Below are 18729 nucleotides of genomic sequence, written 5' to 3' on the forward strand. Positions count from 1 at the left end.
CAACTGGCTTGTTGCTCTGGGAGAGGTGTAGTAAGTTTGGCTCCATTTCTCGTGCGTTCGTCCACTCGTGGAAGGGCGGCGGAGGAGAGACATGCTTTGTCTCGTCCTGTTTGTTTTGTTGGTGGCCGTGGTCACCAGTGGGGTCCATGTCATCCTGATGTATTTTTGAGGTCCATATCCCTCAATGGTGCAAGTGTGCTCGTAGATGATGTGGGTTTGTTGTAAATGTTTTGTGTTACTTTTTATGAGTAGCTGCAGTGTTTTCATGCTTCTGTAGTAGATGGTAAGTTGAAGTTTCTTTGCTGGATTTGTAGTGGTGACATTTTTGTGAATTATGTTTCTTATGACTTGCTCTTCTGATTTGTATGCTAGGGATATGTGGCTTCTATAGTACAGGTTGATTTTAATTTCTTTTGTGTTTTTAGCCATCGGTTGGTTGTGCCACTTGTTAACTTCTTGATTGATGGCATCGTTGATATCTTTGTTACTGTATCCGTTATTTATGAGGACTTGTGTGATCCTTTGCAGTTCTTCATGGTCATATATCCATGATGAGCAGTGGGTTAACACATGCTTGAATATGCGTGAATCATTGAGTTGGTGTATCTTGTGGGGTACTTTTTTGGAATGAGGCTCAACGAGATTGGGGCATGCTGGCGTGTTTGGCTGTCTATCCAAATTTTAAGTAAACCCTCCATCCGATCCATAATGGGTTCTCGATGTTTTGTCAGCAATTTTACCTGCAGGCTTGAAGCATTAGCTGCTGCCTCCTTAACACTTGAAGCATTCCTCAAAACAGTAGTAACTGTTGACTGGTAAATTCAGGGAACGGCTTATGACTGATGAGCCTTCCCCAAGTTCTTTTCTCTTGACTATATCAAGCTTCGTTTCCAACGTTAACTTTTCCTGGTTCGTTTAACCTTACCCACTTCTTCACCAAGATCCAAATTACGTTTCGGTGACATTTTGGACAGGAATTGGTCTTAAATGCAGAGAATAATGTAAGTAAATCACAGAGCACAGTCTCACTGTTATTTGTCGTGGTCACGGTTTGTTGTTGGTCTGACTTGGTCGCAGTGCAGTGCCACAATCACAGGCGGCAGGAATTTCAAATATCGATTTTTTTTCATAAATTGAAAAAAATGGCAGTAATTGTTAATTATCGTATCTGCCAATTTATTGTATACTAAACTAGTGTAAAACAAGGACTTACTGTATATACATACAGTAATACCTTGAGATGTGATTGCCCCAAGATACAATTTTTTTTTTATATACGACAAAAAATTCCATATAATTTACGCCTTGAAATACGAAGATATTTTATACATACAGTAATACCTTGAGATGTGATTGCCCCAAGATACAATTTTTTTTTATATACGACAAAAAATTCCATATATAATTTACGCCTTGAAATACGAAGATATTTTTAAGATACGAATAACCATCGGTAGTTGGTGCAGCGATCGCTCGGCTACCCGCTTCCACCCGAACATTCAGCCTGTGTTGTGTATCGTTGTTCATCCTTTGTGCATGTATGTGTCTAAGCTCCTCGGCAGTGTGTATTTTTTCTTAAGTTTTGTTAACTCATGGGTCCCAAAAGTAAAAGTTTGGCGAGAAATACACAAAATAGCCTGTATTCACATACTGACTACACTTAGAAATTCAATAAACGAGTGAGTAGAAATGGTGTTCTGCCCACAAGCAACTCTTGCTCTTTGCAATGCAAAAAAAAAAAACAAGTCTGTAGGTTGAATGAGGTAGTATCATTGGTTTATGTGGCCTTGCATCCGATCGGGTTCAGCAGCCTTGGATAGAGCGTTAGAAAACAGGCCCCTTGTATCCTCTCTCTCTCTCTCTCTCTCTCTCTCTCTCTCTCTCTCTCTCTCTCTCTCTCTCTCTCTCTCTCTCTCTCTCTCTCTCTCTCTCTCTCTCTCTCTCTTGTGGCCTATTCTGATACCACTCTCATTCAAAAGTTATCTCCCCATAACATGGCAAGAGACACCGAGGTATAGAAGTAAAGCGTGTGGGAGAGGTGGTGGAATCAGACACAGTGAAATCACTCTCGCTCCCACCATCCATCAGTGGTGACACAGTGACATAGAGCATATGTTTACTCCTGATGAGTGTTGCCTCTCTCTCTCTCTCTCTCTCTCTCTCTCTCTCTCTCTCTCTCTCTCTCTCTCTCTCTCTCTCTCTCTCTCTCTCTCTCTCTCTCTCTCTCTCTTGTTGCCTATTCTGATACCACTCTCATTCAAAAGTTGTCTCCCCATAACATGGCAAGAGACACCGAGGTATAGAAGTAAGGCGTGTGGGAGAGGTGGTGGAATCAGACACAGTGAAATCACTCTCGCTCCCACCATCCATCAGTGGTGACACAGTGACGTAGAGCATATGTTTACTCCTGATGAGTGTTGCCAGCTCAAAAGCAAAGAAAACGGGAAGAAAATAGCCAAAATATAATCGTAAAAAGTTTAAACATCTATCGACGTGCCCCGAGTCTTGCCACAACTCAGAGAGGCATGACGGGTTACCAACAGGCCTGGAGGGGGATGAGGGACATGAGTTCCCGCCTCATGGCCCCTCCATGTACCATCGTATGATGAACTACATTGACTCAGTTTTTGAGGATGCAATGGGTCAGCGGTTTGACCTGGAACGCCCTGTGGCCCCAGGTTCCAGCACCTCACCTACAAGAAAGGGACCCATCCTCCTTGGAAGGGCACAGCCTGTCAGAGTTTTCATGGAGCAAGCTGACAGTGCTTATTTGAAGGCTAATGAGAAGAAACCAACCTCAGTTGGCTATCCTTCAGGCAGGTTCACTAAGATTTACAGTGTGGCATGTCAGGAGGTTTACGGGAAGGCTGCCTTAGTTAATCCTAGCCTCCACACCGCCCTGCATCCTAGGGCCGGAGAGCCTCGCATCCTCTGTGAACACCCGGAGGTGGCCAGGATGGAGGGGGTGGTCACCAGGTCTAGAGATGCCCTGAACTACTCCTTTTGGAGCTTGGGGGCCATGCATCTTCTGGTGGCTTGTAACCTCCTTGCACCCTTCTTAGACTTGGAGGAGTAGCTCTTTAAATCCGTACGTTTGGCGCTTAATGACGCTTGCAGGGACTTGACTTATGTCATTGCCAACTTGCGGGCCTGGAGGAGGGAGGCTTACCTTGGACGCCTCAGACCATCCTTCTCGCAGGTCAAAAAAGGCATCCTTGGGAGGTCTCCCATTTTTTTCCTTCTCCTTTTTGATGAGGACCCCCTTCAGGAGGCGCTCCAGTCCTTGAAGAGCAATGCTGATAGGACGCTCCGAGAGGCTGCACTCAGAGGTCTTGCCCGGCCGTGTCCTGCTCCAGGCACGCCCTTGGTGGAGCGTAGTCCCCGACCTTCTACCTCCACAGCTGTCAGGCCCTCTGCTGCTCCTGCCCGCTGACCTTCCTTCGCCGCTCGTGCCAGGGACTCTCGGGGAGATTTTGGCGGCTCTCACTCTTCTTGTTCTGGTGTGTGAGGAGGGGGACGGAAGGCAAAGCCCTTTTGGAAGTGACGCGCTTCATCCCAGTTGCGGGCTGTCTAGCCCGCAGGTGGGAGGAGTGGCTCAAGATAGGGGTAGAGATGTGGATCCTCGATATTCTAAGGGAAGGCTACAGGATTTCCTTCTCTGTGCTCCCGCCACTCACAGCCCACTTAGAGGAACCCAGAGGCTATGCCCCAAAATCACTCAAAGGACAAGCGCTTCGGTTGGAGATCCAGCAACTAAGGGCCAAGGGTGCCATAGAGGAAGCACTCTTTACTCCGGGTTTTTACAGCCACATGTTTGTTGTTACAAAGGCCTCGGGAGGTTTCTGACCCATCATCGACCTCTCCATCCTAAACAAGTACGCCGTCACCACCAAGTTTAAGATGGAGACGGTCAGAACCATCATGTCTGCAATACGACAGGACGACTGGATGGTGTCTCTCGATCTGAAGGACATCCATCTCCAGGTGCCTGTCCATCCAGACAGCTGGCGTTTCCTGCACTTCTCCTGGGAGGGCTGCCACTTACAATTTCGAGTTCTTTGCTTCGGCCTCTGTACTGCCCCTCAAGTCTTCACTCGTCTCATGGCCCCTGTCTTGGCGGAGTTCCATCGTCAGGGCTTCCGCATCCTCCGTTATCTGGACGATTGGTTTGTCCTAGCTTCGTCAGCAGATGAGGCTTGAAGAGCCACCGCTTGTCTCATCGGCATCTGTTCAGTTCTGGGGATTCTCATAAATTGGGAGAAGTCCTCCTTGACTCCAGAGCAGAAGACCTTCCTCAGAAAGCTGATTCGCTCTCGTCCTTTGAGGGTTTTCCCGACACAGGGGAGGATACACAACCTACAGAATACAATTCGTTCCTTCCTCAGTTGTCCTTCCCCACCTGCAAAGGACTGGTTGTGTCTTCTTGGGCACTTGTCCTCCCTCATTCATCTAGTGCCAGGATCAAGAAGTAGAATGCGCCTTGTTCAGATTCAGCTGAACCTGCAGTGGGACAGGCAGACGATGGCGGACGACCATCCTGTATGCTGGGACCTCAACAGTCGTTGGGACCTGGAGTGGTGGTTGGAGGACCTGAACTTGGCTTAGGGTCAATCCCTCCATCTGGTTATTCCGGACATCTTTCTCCTTACAGATGCCTCAAACGAAGGTTGGGTGGCTTCTCTCTCTCTCCTTTAGGACACCCAAGAGAAGTCCCTCCATATCAACATCCTGGAACTCAGGGTGATTCGCCTGGGACTCCAACACTTTGTGGACGTGCTGCGAAATTCTGTTGTTGCGGTTTTCTCCGACAACACCACGGTGCTCGCGTACCTGAGCCAGGAGGGGGGTACCCACTCCACTCTCCTCAACTACGAGGTTCGGGAGATCTTAGACTGGGCAGAGGCTCATTCGGTGGGAATTTTGACTCAGTTTGTACGGGGCTTCAACAACGTGGTTGCCGACTGCCTCAGCAGGCAACACCAGAATGATTCTGTCCACGGAGTGGACCCTTCACATGGACGTGTGCTGTCAACTGTGGCGGGTATGGGGCTACCCGACTGTCGATCTCTTTGCCACGTGTCTCAATTACAGGATCCCGAACATTGTCTCTCCTTTTCAGGATCCCGAAGCAATTGCCACGGATGCCTTTCTTTACAATTGGGACAACCAAGACCTGTATGCCTTCCCTCCTTTTCCTCTCATCAGGAAGGTGCTCAACAAACTTTGGGCTTCCAGCAACACCAGGCTCATCTTGATTGCACTGTTCTGGCCCCAGAGAGAGAGAGAGGTTTCCAGACCTGTTGAAGGTGTCACGAGAGCCATCCCGATGCCTTTCGCTTCGGCGGGACCTCTTGACTCAGCCCCACTCCTCAGGTTCCACCGCGGTCTCCACGGGCTTCAGCTGACATGGTGGAGACTGTTAAGCAATACGTGAAATACAGAGGCTTCTCTTCTAAGGTGGCGGAGTTCTTGGCACATGATAAGAGGCCTTTTACTTCTGTAAACTATCAGCACAAGTGGAAGAGGTACAGGAAATGGTGCAAGGACAACGGGCATACTATTTCTAACCCCACGGTCCAGAAAGTTGCAGATTTTCTTGTTTTTTTTTTGCATCAGGATTGTCATCTTTCCACCTCTGCTATCAAGGGCTACAAGGCCATGCTTAACAGTGTCCTGGCAATCAGAGGGTTGGACCTCAACAACAACCAGGTGCTGAGGCTTATTATCAGAGCCTGCTCTTCCCAGCCACAGAGGCCTAGCAGGAATCTTCGGCCTTCCTGGAACTTGGATATCGTTCTTCACCTCCTAACCAAGGCTCTTTTTGAATCTCTGCAGCTCTTGTCTATCAGAGACCTGACTAGAAAATCTCTTTTTCTGCTTGCTCTTGCTATAGCATGGAGGGTAGGAGAGATCCAAGCACTCTCTCACAAGACGAGCTGGCAGGGACAGGATCTGCTGGTCTCTTATCTTCCTGAATTTATTGCTAAGGTGGATACAGACGCCCACAGTACTCCTCGGGAGTTTCGTATTAAGAGCCTTGCCACCACCATGGGTTCTGAGGATGTGGAGAGACTCCTATGTCCCGTTCAGGCGTTTCGTCACTACCTGCACAGGACGGCTTCGCTTACAAGACCCCGCAACCTCTTGCTGTTAAATGTCCTTTCAGACCTATGTCCAAAGCAGCAATTTCCTTCTTCCTATGGGACACCATCAAATCGGCCCACGCTTCCTTCCCTGACTCTTTCTGCCACCAGCTTAAGGTCCATGCCCATGACATCCGTGGCATTGCTACCTCTATGCTCCTGTGGAAGAACTGCTCTGTTCCCACTATCTTGAGGGCGGCCTGCTGGAGGACACCTTCGGTCTTCGCTGACCATTATCTCCGGGAAATAGTTAGAGGAGGGGGATATCTTCGCCTTGGGTCCTGTGGTCGCTGCTGGACATGTGGTTGACTAGCTCCTTAGCCTGGCCATGCACAGACCTTGGAAGTCTGCTCAAGGTTGCTCTTCTTGGCGACTTGTTTGTACAGTCCTGGTACCTTCAGACAGGGTAGAGTGTCAGTAGCCGGGATGGGGTTCTCGCCTCTGCTCCCCCCTCCAGTCATAGGCATATGCACGCTCCTAGGATACTCACCACTAGTCACCTAGGGCTCTAATTCTTGAGGCACATGGGTCAAGGAGTGCTCTCATGCACCTGGTTGCATTCTCCAGCACCCTCTTCTCCACGTCAACCTCTACCACTGGTTAGTGTCTCTACAAGGGACAGTTATTTCACCCTTTATGCTTTTCTCTTCCTGTCGACTTGCACCTCCTTAAATGTTGGAGTCTGCTAGTTTTTTGTATGAAAAAAAAAAGTGTGTGATAGAAATGTAATTTTTAATGGTAAAATTAATTTCTTCACTTTCCTGTTTTTCATAGAAAAACAGGTGCTCTCCCTTCCTCACCCAGTCTGTTTCAATGCTCATGAAAATTAACTGAGGGGCAGCGCAGCAGATCCCATCGGCAGTGCCGGGCACCGTGCTAGCAGGCGTAGTGCCAGGTGGAAATTTTTGTAATTTCAGCGGACGAAAGTGAGACAGTGGAACTGCTAGTTTTTTGTATCTAAAACAGGTAAGTGAAGAAATTAATTTAACCATTAAAAATTACATTCTTATGTAGAATACCAGAAAATAAAGCAGAGATGAGATTGCCCACAGACGATGCGGAGACTCACGGTGATTCGGCCACTTCTTTTTGTGACCCTTTTAGCTTGGCGTGTTGTCTTTCACCATGATATTAAATTTGTTTCCACTCCTCTATTACCTGCTATAATGGATATCATATCTTAGTATTCATATATGCTCATGCCATGAGGATAACCTTGACTCCATGGCAGTGAGTGATAGTGAATTAGTAATGAAATACTGCAGTATTTCATTACTAATTCACTATATGAATACTAAGATATGATATCCACTATGTTATGTTAACTGGACCCTCCTTTTAGATTTTTTTGTTTTTTCTCTACTTTCCTCTTAACAGGGCCTGGCAACCAGCGGGATTTTTTTTTTCCAACACTTTGTTTTCCCTTGGCCAGTGCCCTTGTAATGTAAAAAAAAAAAAAAAAAAAAAAATATGAATACCAAGATATGATATCCATAATACCAGGCAATAGAGGAGTGGAAACATAAATTTTGTGGTGAAAGACAACATGCAGGCTAAAAGGGTCACAAAAAGAAGAGGCCGAGTCACCGTGAGCCTCCGCTTCGTCTGTGAGCGATCTTGTCTCTGCTTTATTTTTTGGTATTCCTTGTTAGATTTCACTCTATGTATTAAAAAACAATCCTTTCTTGGGGGCAAGGTTTGTAAAAAGCAAATAGAAATGTTGTTTTGTGAACATAAATGCATATATAAAAGACAGTAACACCACCTCTAGAGGTGGTGTTCCCAGCAACCTCAGAGCAACCTGATAGCAACCTTGTCACCATCCCTCCAAGCATTCATGGATGCCATTTCGCGACTGGAGGTTGCTCTGACGTTGTTAAAGGATCTAGGAGCGCTAGAGACAGAGGCAGGGAGCCAGCCAATCACAGCGCAGCTGCTATGTTTGGCCCCTCACCCGGCAAATTCAAACCCAGAAAATTCGCGAAAACAGATGTGGTTGTACATTATGCGGACTTTTTGGTCTAACTTTTTATAGCGTGTTAAATCGGAAATTCATTAGACGAACGTTCATTAACCATTCATTAACCGTTCATTAAACTTTTCACTGTACAATGATGCACTCTCGCTTTGCTTACTATCAATGGAAATTCAAGTCAGGGGTTAAACTTGTTATAATCGGTTCACTTAACGAAGTTTCGCTTAACGAAGTGTTTTCTAGGAACGTAACCCCTTCGTTAATTGGGGATTGCCTGTGTATATATATATATATATATATATATATATATATATATATATATATATATATATATATATATATATATATATTACTATACGGGTTTGGGCTTAAATTTTGAGTAATTTGTCCCTTTCCTTTTCAAGATAAATTCCATCAAAACGTTACTACATAGAGCATACAATATTTGTAGTACTTGGCCCTTGTTCCATAATGAACTTGAAAGACTAAGACATTACTTTCATATTAATGGTTATCCCAAAGACCTAGTAGAGAAACAAATTAAGAAGTTTATCAGCAATAAATTTGTTACTGACAATTTTGTGGAGGATAAAACCAAAGAAGTTAGATACATTACATTACCCTTCTTAGGAAAATTTAGTTACCATTTACGCAATACAATGTCTCATTTACTCAAGAAACATGTTCCGAGTGTTGATTTTAGATTTATTTTTGTTAATAAAAATACCATAGGTTCTCTATTTAAATTTAAAGATGCTATTCCTCCTCCTTTGTGCTCAAAAATTGTATGTTGTTTTAGATGTCCGGACTGTATGTCACGGTATATTGGTTCCAGCTGTCGGAACCTAAAAATTCAAATTTCTGAGCACTTGGGAGTATCATATAGAACAAATGCTCGTATCACTGAGCCTAGTTTCTCAAATATAAGAGAACACGCATTATAATGTAATCATGCATTTACTGATCAGGACTTCAACATAAAGTATAGGGCATATTGTAACTCAGACCTTAGGATAGCGGAATCTTTATTTATTGTAAAAGAGAAGCCAGAGTTAAATGGTACAGAAATAGCTACCAAATTATTAATTTTCTCTTAATATTTTCGAACTTGGTGAGATAGTGTCATTATGGCATAGTTAGGAGTCGTAGGTTCATATACGTGTACTTTGTTTCAACCAATCAGCATTGAGTATTTCGTTCAGTAAATTATTTATGTAATAGACTAACTGTTGTACATCATACCTTTAAATTTTCTCTTTTTTTTGCATTAGCTATGACAGATTAGAATTTTGTACTATATTTTGTATTGGATAAGAAATTCTTAGTGAACCAATCAGATTTTGCCATCTAGTGAGTAGGAGCCTATAAATACTGGTAAGCCAGTCTCCCTCCCCACTTACCTGTTGAAGGAACAAGTAGCAGGACCACTGTCTGGTCATTTTTTTTAATGTTTTACGTGTGGTTTTACAGTGGCTTTTTGTACCTGAAGATGGGATATGTACTTTCCCAAAACATTGTGAAGTGGATATAATGAAGATAACCGTCCTTTTGTTGGTCTTTTCTCTCCTGTACTATTTTATATATATATATATATATATATATATATATATATATATATATATATATATATATATATATATATATATATATATATTTATATATATACAAACTTTTTTCAGAACAGGATCATAAATGGTAATGGAAGCTTGTGATTTTCGTACAATGAAGATTCAGCAGAAGACCTACTTCCTACTGGGATGTGCATTGTTCCTCTTGATGGTCTACTGGTCTTCCCCTTATGAGACTCATCATGCTTCTCTTAAAGTAATTTCTTTACTTTTTTTAGTTAGTGTTAATTGTTGTAAGGTGTAAATATGCACTTTGTTAAAGAAAGGTAGATATTTTGCAGCTGAGAACCATTCTTTTTTATTTTCTACTCATGATTTAATATTTTAATGACTGACCTATAATTTTCATTACATTGTTTTCTTTTTTCAGAATAAAAGCTATTGATGTGTGAAAATATTCCAGGTCTGGTTTACTTTAAATTACAAAAGGTTTTCTATAATTTTTTTAGTGTTACCATTTTAATGTACAGGTATCCCTCACTATTCGATAGTTCGTTACCTTACATGCCGGACTACAAGACGACTCCGTGTATAAGACATCCCTCTATTTTTTAAAGAAAAAATTTAGGTTTCAAGCTCTTACTGGTGTATAAGATGACCGCCTTTAATGGTGAAGGGAGCCGCTGCTCACATGATTGGCTGAAGGGCCATTCCTTTATCACTGCTATTGGCAGTTTCAAAATAAAGCCACCCTTTATTTATTAATCCAACAGTTCATTAACTCAGACACAAGTACCTAAAGATATAAATATAAGGACTTATAGGAAATAAAAATCAGTATTTTTATTGCTTATATTTAACAATATAGTGGAGACTCAATACTCGAACTTAGTTCCTTCCAAGTTGCTGTTCGAGTATCAAAAAGTTTGACTATCGATACCTGTAAATCAGGTAATTAGTTATAATCTTAGCAAAACCAAGTTTGTAAAAATTTCAATATACAGGTAACTCAATTTATGCATATTTGATTTACACGTTTTTGTTATAATGCGGCCAAAAAAATATTATAGTTAATTTAATTTGTACGATCATTTTGCTTATACGCAATTTAGCCCAACCGCATTTTCAAACTGAGTGCCAGATGCAATTTCAAACTGTGCGCCAGAGAGTTCCGCAGCTGGCCGATAGGTGGGAGCTCAGCTCTTCTCATGCCTCATTTGCAGTATGCCAGCACTGAGTACAGACGGAATATCTTCATTCTACCTGTAATTCACCAAAGTAGCCCCAAAATATCCTTCATCTTCTTCTGCATGTTGGGTTATTTTTGATTAGTGGATTTTTGATAAAATGGTAAAGCTCAGAGAAAGATGGTGACTGACTGTAGTGTGAGTAGTAAAGGCAGTGACACAGTGAGTGTTGTGCTTATGTATTCTTTGTTTTGTTGTTTTCTATTGTTATTTTTTGCTTTCTCTTATTATTTCTTGTTTTTCCCTTTGCTTTAAATACACTTCTAGTATTTAGAATGGTAGATAATAAAAACACGTTAATTTAGCCAAATGAAAGAGTATTTTGTACAAATTTTTTTGGACCACATCCCACATCCTCCCTATTATCTATTGTTTCTTATGAGAATTACATGTTTGTTTTGCGCGAATTTTGATATACGTGATGCCTCTTGAAATGCATCTATCGCATAAATCGAGTTACCTGTATATATATTTACTTCTACTTATCAAGATTCTATTAATTTGAGATTATAGCATCATTCCTCATTCCAATTAACAAGAAATTTGATTTTATTATAAATGTGTTGATTAGAAGCCATAGATCTTAATTTGACTAGAAACTGACGCTAGAGGAAAATGGTGTGTTTTGTCTGACGCAAGACAACGGAAAGAGTTGACAGAACAGTTAAAAACGACAGAAAAAGTGCTGGTGTGATGCCACCTTAAGTGGTGGTGCGATGTTCGTACATTCCTGCCATGCTGGAATGGCGAAGAATGCTGCAAACTCACCGAACAGCGCCGCCATTACTTGAGTTGTTGAGCGGGAGGGCATGGAAGTAAATGCTGCTACCTAGCGGCACTGAGGGATCGCTTGCACGGTAGGTTTGAGTACGCTTAGGGGCAGCTCTGGATAGTAGCGAATTCCAGATTGTGGCAATGTGGATATGCGGGCGATTATTGTATATACAAATATATTTACATGTACTTATCAAGATTCTATTGATTTGAGATTATGGCATCATTCCAACTAACAAGAAAATTTATTTTGTTATAAATGTCTTAATTAAGAACTATAGAACTTAATTTGACTAAAAATTGATGCTAGAGGAAAACAGTGCATTTTGTCTGACACAAGACAACGAAAAGCCACCTCCAGCCCCAGCCCTAAGAAGCACAATTTCCTACCTTTCAAAGATAAGCTTAAGCTTACAAAAAAGTGCGAGGCAGGTATAGCTCACAGTGTTGTTGCAGCGCAAATGAGTGTCCCTAGATCAACAGTATCAACAATTTGGAAGAACAGGGACAAGTACCACGTGACTGCTGCAAGTGTTTTTATTTCAAAAAATGTACTGTACACCACCCTAATGTGTTTAATATAAAAGTTAGATTTAAATGAAGCCTTTAATAGTACTGATTTAGTCTAAGTTAGTGTTTTTTAGAGGTTAAAGTGATGTTTTGGGGGGGTCTAGGCTGGAGGTTGGTCCCTATCCCCCTAATTCTTAAGTATCTTATGGGAAAAATTGTTTCACAGTTTGAATAAACGCTGATTTGACCGACAGATCGGGTGGCGGGGATTCCCGCCCGGGCGACAGAGTCTGGGTGGCGGGGATTCCTGCTTTGGCTATTTTTGTGGCTAGTTGGGCGATTATCGCCGCGAATTTGCTACCCTGCCTTAGATCTCGCCCCATACACTTGACACACTGCATACTCAGTACCTCCCGCGTCACCATCATGGATAGACGTGAAAAGAAAGAAAACCTCGCGTTCGTTTCGCTGTCCGCTTCTGCCCCGCCTGCCATCCCCCACGATGCCTGTCCGTCTACCTCAACCCCTCGCGCTTCCTCGCGACCTATAAGAGGTAATATTAGGTTATCTGACTCTGCCATAGATCAAGAGTTAGATGTCACTGTGTCCCCACTTTCCAGTGATGCCGAGGTGAGTGATGACGACGCATCACAGACAGAGTACGTCATGAGTGATGATGGCAGCGAAGTTTCTGTCTATGTACCTTTTGCGTCTGCAGCATCATCATCTCATATTGACGCTACTGCAGCCCCAGACATCACAATCCTCTCCACATGTGAAGGGAGGCAGGAGGAGGAGGAGGGTGTGCTGGGCTTATCGCCAATACTGGCCCCGGCGTACTGTACAAACACAGCTGCTACCACAAGCACAGCTGCACGCCCACGCCCAAGTGATTTAGCCACGCCCTTGCCCCCAGCTAGCAGAAGAAGGTTAACCTTTCCTTCTCCATCATCACCATCATCATCATCAAGTGATGATTCTCCTCCTCCTATACGTGGTTCTGGTAGGGAGAGAGACGAGGAGAAAGAAGAGGTAGAGGGGTAAGGCGCGGTGCTAAACAAACACCCCTTATCTCGTCTGACTCAGACTCGCCTCCTACACCACCATCTGCCTCCCAACAACTACCACAGCAACAGGCTTCACCACCTCCACTACCACATCAAGGACAAGCTGATACGTTTGTGTGGAGGGATTGTGATGATTTTGAGCCTGATGTACCTGTTTTTGATGATGCAAATGCAGGTATACAGGCTGAATTCCCCTGTTCTCCCACGTCAAAAGCAATGAATTTTTTTACTGCTTTCTTTGACGTGGGTTTGATGAGCTTGCTTGTCAAAGAAACTAATGAGTTCAGGGAATTCTCCATCAACTTTGGGAATAGATCAGTGAGAGAAGAGGCCAAAATGCTTGAATGGACTGCTGTGACTATTCCCGAGTTGTATGTGTGGTTCGCACTGACGATGTTGATGCCACACGTCAGGAAACATCGACTGAAGGATTATTGGAGTAAGGACTACCTCCTCACTACACCTGTCTTTGGGAGGCATATGTCGAGGGACAGGTATTTTGATATCCTGTCATACCTGCACTTCTCAACAAGTATTGGCCCTCAACCCAATGATAGGCTATATAAAATACGTCCTATTTTGTCCATGCTCCTTGAAAAGATCCGGATGTTTTTTCTACCATTCCAAAAAGTTTTAGTCGACGAGTCTCTCGTTCTCTTTAGGGGCGACTGTCTTTCATCCAGTATATCCCGTCAAAGAGACATAGGTTTGGCATCAAATTCTTTGTCATCTGCGACTGTAAGACTGGGTATGTGCTGGATTTTGTTGTGTATACTGGTACAGATGTGGACGTAGCCAGCAATGACCCCATGGATTTTCTGGGGCAGTTGTCAAGCGGCTAATGGACCACTACTTCAAGAAGAAGCACATTCTGTACACAGATAATTATTACACATCTCCAGCACTAAGCAAGTTCCTCCTGGAGAACGATACTGGATCCTGCGGAACTGTTCGTGCCAATAGGAAAGGATGGCCAGCTTTCCCTACAAACACGGTGAAAGGAGACTGCCTCAAGAAGAAGAGTGGGAACATGCTGGCTATTCATTGGCATGATAAGAGAGTTGTCAAGCTCCTCACGACTGTCAATAAGGGGGAGCTGCAGGATTCAGGCAAAGTCGACCACAGGACAGGCCTCCCCAAACTCAAGCCTGATGCTGTGGTTGACTACAACACAAATATGCGGCTCGTCGACAAGTCAGACATGATGATCAGCTCGATCGATTGCCTGCGGAAAAGCCTCAAGTGGTATAAAAAGGCTTTCTTCCACTTGGTTGACATAACAGTGTTGAACTCCTTCATCCTCTACCAGCAACTGCACGAAGGCTCACACTTGTCACTCAGAGAGTTTGAGCTCCTTGTTTGTCGCCAGCTGTTGGAGGAGTACAGCACTGTGCAACCACAAGTTGGCGGGCAAGCAATGACGGGGAGACCAGACAAGTTTCAGGCACGTGACTGGGTGAGCCGCCACTACCTGTCACACCTGCCCAACCTGCCCTCAGGTAGACCTGGCTCCCGTCGTTGTCATGTCTGTGCGCACACGACACGTCGTCCTGCACGAAGGAAGGAAACTCGCTTCTGGTGCAAAGAGTGTCATGTGCCACTGTGCCCTACAGAGTGCTTCAGAGACTACCATAGCCTTGACAATTTATAGACAGAAGCACGGAGTGTTGGGAGACTGTTTGTGCCTTTGTGCCTTACAGAGTAAACTTTAGAAAATAAGTGAGTGACAGTGACACTTTTATATAGTGAAAAAAAAAAAAAAATATATAAACTCTGAAAATGTATAGAAAAAAGAACTAGCATTTATATTTATTATATAGAAAATAAGTGTGACAGTGACACATTATTATATAAGTGTAAATATTATTATGTTATTTTAGTGTACGAGTGTTTTTTCTGTTTGTGCCTTTGTGCCTTACAGAGTAAACAGTGTAAATAATTATCATTATGTTATTGTAGTGTAAGAGTGTTTATTATTACGGCTAGAAAATAAGTGAGTGACAGTGACACTTTTTTATATTGAAAATACGAAAAAATATATATAAACTCTGAAAATGTATAGAAAAAAAAGAACTAGTATTTATTATAACTTTATTTATTTTGTGTAACTCCCACACTCCACTGTAGGGCATAAATCCACTCTGGTTTGGTATGTGAACCACATATCTGGGGCTGCGGGGTGGGGCGGGGCAGTTGTGTCATCCATAGATGGCAGCTCAAGGCGGAGCAGTGGCCCAAGCCAGCCCACCCACGCGAACACCTCACTGCTCTAGGCTCGCGACCATGACCACTTCCACTCGTCATATCTCATCAACTAGAGCATATACAGAGCTGAGTGAGGTGTCATCTTGAGGAGGAGGCATGGCCAGTGAGTACAAAACCAAATTGAAGTTCATAGGTTAAGCAGTTTAGTCATACGGATAAAGTGAAAACAGGTGATTTCTTGGATAATCAGCAAAATCGCCTGGACTGAGAGAGTGACTGTGGGAGATGGGCCCGGGCAGGGTGAGAGTTTTTGACGCTACCACCCGGATCGGAGGGGTTAACCATGCCACATTTATACTTCTTGATTATCTCCAGCTTCGTTTCCATAGAAAGCATCCTCTTCTTCTTTCCTTGAACATCAGCAACATTCTTAGGACCCATGGCTGTTGAATAAAGCAACACAAAAACTGAACAGTAGCGAATGCCGTAATGAAATACTGGTGGGATGGATACCAACAAAACATATGATTGACGCATGATGAGAAAGATTCAGCCAGTAGGAGAGCAGGATCACAGTACTGAGCATGATGGGAAAGATTCTGACCAATAAGAGAGCAGGATCTTATGGCGTGTTTATGGCGCAAATTTTAAATTTTTCTGTGCACGGGAATTTCATGTTTTGTTTCTTATCTTTTTTATACTGGATAATTTTTCATAAAATGAGGCGAAAAAATCTTCACATATCATTTCGTGAAATGAAATTTTCGTATACAGAAGCTTTCGTATCTAGAGATACCACTGTACAGGCAACCCCTGCTTAACGAAGGTTCACACAACAAAATTTCGCTACAACGAAGGTTTCCTTTTACTACCATCTGCTTGTTTAACAAACGCCAAACTCGCTTTTACAAAATCTTATCTCAGTAATTTTTTTCAAGTTTGAAAGCCCCGCAGTCTCACGCAAGCCAACAGGCTTTTGAATACACCAGCGCCTTTTGTGGACAACACGCACACCTAGTTCAAAACAATAACAGCGTCAGCAGCAGCTCGTCTTCCCTCGCTCTACATGCCACCAGAATGCCTTGCAATGTCGCCCAAGAAGACCAGGAAGTCTCTTACTCTTGAAGTGAAGCTGGATATGATTCACAGACACAAGAGAGGTGAGAAAACTAATAGCATTGCTTGCCAACATGGCTAAACTCCATCTACTGTCTACCATTTTCAAGTCAGCAGACTCTATTAAGAAGGCTGGTGAGATCATATCTTCCTTGCAAGCTAAAACTTGTGACTCTGCAATGAATAAAATTGAAAGCCTTGTGGAAATGCGGTACATAGGTTTTGTATGCGGTACAATGATGCGCCCTTTGTTTACATTCCACAGGTTGCCAGCTAGCATATATCCCTCTCCACTCTCCCTCCCTTCATAAATTTAAGATCATCATCATTATAAAGTTACTTGCATACATACATTAGTGTACATTATAATGACTTAGTCTTAAATTAAAATGCTTAAATATTTAACTTCATAATTTTTACTTTCATTAAACCTTTTACTGTACTATGATGCACTCTCGCTTTGTTTACTCTCAATGGAAGCTCAAGTCAAGGGTTAAACTTGTTATAATTGGTTCGCTTAACGAAGGGTTTTTAGGATTCCTACTTTACCCGTTCGTTAAGCGGGGGTTGCCTGTATATATATATATATATATATATATATATATATATATATATATATATATATATATATATATATATATATATATATATATTTGTACATACATACACACACATATATACAGGCAACCCCCGTTTAATGAACATTCACACAACAAAATTTTGCTGCGATGAACGTTTCCTTTTACTACCATCTGCTTGTATAACGAACACCAAACTCGCTTTAACAAAATTTCATCTAAGTAATTATTCCAAGTTTGAAACCCCACGCCATATCACGCAAGCCGACAGGGTTTTGAATACACCAGCGCCTCTCGTGGACAAAACACACACCACTCACTCCCCCTAATTCAAAGCACTAACAGCGTCAGCAGCAGCTCGTCTTCCCTTGCTCAGCGTGCCACCAAAACGCCCTGCAATGTCGCCTACTGTTGCTAAGAAGACCAGGAAGTCTCTTACTCTTGAAGTGAAGATATTATTCATAGACACAAGAGAGGCAAGAAAACTAATAACATTGCTCGCCACCATGGCTAGACTCCATCTACTGTTTCTACTATTTTCAAGTCAGCAGACTTAATTAAGAAGGCTGGTGAGACCATATCTTCCTTGCATGCTAAAAGAACCACCTGAACTCGTGACTCTACTATGGATAAAATGGAAAGCCTTGTGGAAATGTGGTACACAAGTTTGGATGGGATACATTTGTTTACATTCCACAGGTTGCCGGCTAGTGTCTTTCCCTCTCCACTTTCCCTCCCTTCATAAATTCAAGATCATCAACATTATGAAATAACTTACATACATACATTAGTGTAAATTATACCTAATGACTTATGTTTAACTTCATAATTCTTACTTTCATTAAACCTTTCACTGTTCTCTGGTGCACACTCGCTTTGTTTACTCTCAATGGAAGGTTAAGTCAGTGGTTTAACTTTTTATAATTGGTTTCTTAATGAAAATTCGTTCGCTTAACGGACTGTTCTTTTATGAATGTAACCTATTCTTTAAGTGGGAGTTGCATATATATATATATATATATATATATACAGTCAACCCTCGGCTATCGCAACTTCAGCTATCGCGTTTTATTGCTATCACGCACCCATGAAAAGCTGCTAAAATTTCATTATTGCGACCTCAGATGCCTGCTATCGCGTGCCCAGCCATGACGTCATGGGATATCTGAGCGCTCATTGGCCAAAACTGCCTTCCTGCCAAGATGAAATGCAGTCTCTGTACAGTAAATACAATGAGCTGATGTAATTTTTTTATTATGTTATAACCTTGACATGTTTTAATTGGTACCAATGGATTATACAGTAATTAAAAAAAGGTAAAAATGAGGGATATTAAGAGTAAAATTTGTGGTTGCGGTACCAATAACAATTTTCACCATTACTTGTTCAATTCAGGTATCGCGTTTTCGGCCATAGCGTGGCTATTTCTGCCCCAATTAGGCCCGATAGCTGAGAGTTAAATATATATATATATATATATATATATATATATATATATATATATATATATATATATATATATATATATACAGGCAACCCCGTTTAA

General features: G+C 42.5%; 1 protein-coding gene across 6 annotated transcripts in view; it reads left to right on the forward strand.

Annotated features, from left to right (window-relative positions):
- LOC123500151 (N-acetylglucosamine-6-sulfatase-like) overlaps nt 1-18729 on the forward strand; it is a 298128-nt gene that overhangs the window by 83215 nt on the left and 196184 nt on the right. For 4 of the 6 annotated variants that reach the window (XM_045248838.1, XM_045248837.1, XM_045248834.1 and 1 more), the window contains one exon: nt 9798-9942. The exons of 1 other annotated variant lie outside the window; for it this stretch is intronic. In XM_045248838.1, the coding sequence (XP_045104773.1) occupies nt 9811-9942 (132 nt within the window). In that variant the 5' untranslated portion in view covers nt 9798-9810. The remainder of the gene's footprint in view (nt 1-9797; nt 9943-18729) is intronic. One more of the 6 variants, XM_045248836.1, reaches the window with a different exon arrangement.

Source organism: Portunus trituberculatus, chromosome 50 (assembly GCF_017591435.1).
Source record: "Portunus trituberculatus isolate SZX2019 chromosome 50, ASM1759143v1, whole genome shotgun sequence".
Taxonomy (NCBI): domain Eukaryota; kingdom Metazoa; phylum Arthropoda; class Malacostraca; order Decapoda; family Portunidae; genus Portunus; species Portunus trituberculatus.